Raw genomic sequence first — 2564 nt, 5'->3', positions numbered from 1 at the left:
TATATTTATTTTAGTGTATTGGAAGCTTCAAAAAAGTGGAAGTGGCTGGATTCTCTCCTGACTCTGAGAGTTTCTGCTGGAACCTGAAGATTCAGATCTACTCACTCATTTGCCACTGAAGCCTTTGCTGGCTTTTGTGTATTTCCCTACTCCCAGAGGTTTTGATGGTGCTATTTCATACTTACTGTTGATTGCTTTGTGTTGTTATTGGTTCATCTCCAATTAGTCCTAGCAGTCCTTTTCTGATTTGTCCTGTGTTCTCTATTTCTTGTTTTTTTTCTTTTTAAAAAATAAATGAATTAATTCTCCAGTCTTGTTCTTTTTCAAAAGGCAATGTCTATTTTCCTTAGTCAATTTCAGTAGGTAAAACCTAATGGGATAATCTTGTGAACCGCCAACCTTGAGTTCAGCAGTCCACTGTTTATCCTACAGCTCCACACTAAGACTCCAATAGGTTGATTATATTTTAGCATTAAGTGATTAGAGTTTAAGACTTTGACACACATTCATAATTCCTTCTGTTTAGGGGATAGAGATAAATAGTTTATTTTACTTATATTGTGATTTAGTTAGAAACATGACAAGTTCTTAATTTAAGTGATACTGTTTTGTGCTGTTTAATTATTGATTCATTTTCTGAGCTCTTAGTTGTTTGATAATTGTTTTTGGTACAAGGAAAAAATTTTCTTCTTTGAATCAAACATGGAATATGAATGCATGTCAGAATCATGTGAAGTAGACCATCCAGAATAAGACATTCACTCTTATTTCGAAGCAAGACCTAAATGTCTAAATTTTAGTCCCAAATAGCATTTAATATTATTGACATTTGCTATTCAATCTTATTTTGCTTTTTCCTGATTTACTTCTAGCTCTGCACCTAGCCCACGTCACTTACCATTATTGTGATTTAAATTATAATTAACAGAGATCTTATGCAGGCTCATTTTCTCTGCTCATTAGATGCCAGAAATACTAAGAGCGGATTGGTTTTCTTCTCAAAAATGGAGAATAATTAATTCCCTCATATTTACCATTTATGAAATCTAAAGATTGTCAGTAAGACAATATTAAGATTTTTCTGATTTTTGACTTGTAAAGATAGAGATTTCCTGTGCCTAAAGAGGATTGTTATTGTTGTTAAGTGCTGGCGAGTCGGTTCAGACTCGTAGTGACCTTGTTTCTGAGGAACGTCTGGTGAGTTTGAACCGCCAACCTCATGGTTCAAACCAACTCTGTGGTCCAATGTTTACCCTACAGTGCCACACCAGGACTCCTAGAAAGGGCAGGGAGACTTTAGTGATTACTTGAATAGGTGAAAGGCTTGGGTGGTGCTAACGAGAGCTCACATAGTTTCTTCTCTGCTGGTTCCATTGGGCTGAGTGATCTTGTTTAGGCACCTGTCTGCGATGAGTCAACCAGTTTATCTGAAATGTTTCAAAGACTAAGAATTAATAGTGCATGTCATCATTTTCAGGAGTTGGCGATGACACACGATCTTGGGGACCACCTTTTGTCGGGTCAGAAAGTACTTATTTTCTCAGTGTTAACCGAAACAAAAAAGTAAGAACATTATTCCTTATTTTTTTTTCTTCCTTTATGTAATTATCTCATATTGACAAAGTAATACAATACATTAACATTGTCAAGGCTAGTTTCTTTTTTTGTGTGTGGATTTAATTAATGTCTCAAATAAGGTGAAATTATATCCATTCACTGTGGTTAGTGAATAGAAAAAATAGAGCCTTCTATTAACCTTCTTTCTCTACTAAAGTACCTTAAAACATCTTGTGAGAATTTATAATGGAAACAGTCATTTGGTAAAAGAGAGAAATGATTTAATTCTTTACATTTGTTATTCTTTTGGAGAAGGCTAATTGTACATTGCTGTAGGATCAGTGCTGGACTGCTAACCAAAAGGTAGGCAGTTCAAACCCACTAGCTGCTCCTTGGAAACCCTGTTCAGGGTTACTATGAGTCAGAACTGACTGAAGGGCACTTAACAACAATTGCCTAACATCCAGTATCATCACTTGAAAAATATTCACTATAGTTCTTACTAACATCCTAACTTGCCTTAGTTGCAAATAAAATCAGTAAAGCTGATTTAAACGTGTCTGCATGAAGAAAGTAAATTTTCATTAAAACGAAAATCTGTGATACAAATGATTTTGTTGTTGAATAGGACTGTCAGTAAAAACCCCAAACTCACTGCCATTGAGTTGACTCCGACCCATAGTACTGCTCTAGTTTTTGAGGGGACAGTTTTACAGGGGCAGACAGTTTTATCTTTGAATGGCTGGTAGTTAACAAATATTTATGATAGTATTCTAACACATATTTCATTTAATTTTTAGAGCATAGCTGTTAATATCAAGGATCCAAAAGGGGCAGAAATCATCAAAGAGGTACTGTGTGCTCTATGGAAGGTATTTTACTACCTAGGCTGTAACTAGGCATTTGATCATCAGAGTAAAACTGTTTAAGGCATTAATTCATTGACAATCTGTAATATTGATATATAGTCCCTGAGAGGTATAAACTGTTAAACACTAGACTACTAG

The 2564-nt window shown here is 35.1% G+C and overlaps 1 protein-coding gene across 1 annotated transcript in view; it reads left to right on the top strand.

The window, feature by feature from the left end:
* Positions 1-2564, top strand: part of LOC102820687 (succinate--hydroxymethylglutarate CoA-transferase-like) — a 1213992-nt gene that overhangs the window by 76416 nt on the left and 1135012 nt on the right. The window contains 2 exon segments of the mRNA XM_006832262.1: positions 1478-1563; positions 2358-2408. Coding sequence (XP_006832325.1) covers positions 1478-1563; positions 2358-2408 — 137 coding nt within the window.

The sequence above is a fragment of the Chrysochloris asiatica genome, unplaced genomic scaffold, assembly GCF_000296735.1.
Source record: "Chrysochloris asiatica unplaced genomic scaffold, ChrAsi1.0 scaffold00006, whole genome shotgun sequence".
Lineage (NCBI taxonomy): Eukaryota > Metazoa > Chordata > Mammalia > Afrosoricida > Chrysochloridae > Chrysochloris > Chrysochloris asiatica.
This window is presented reverse-complemented; position numbering and strand designations above follow the sequence as displayed.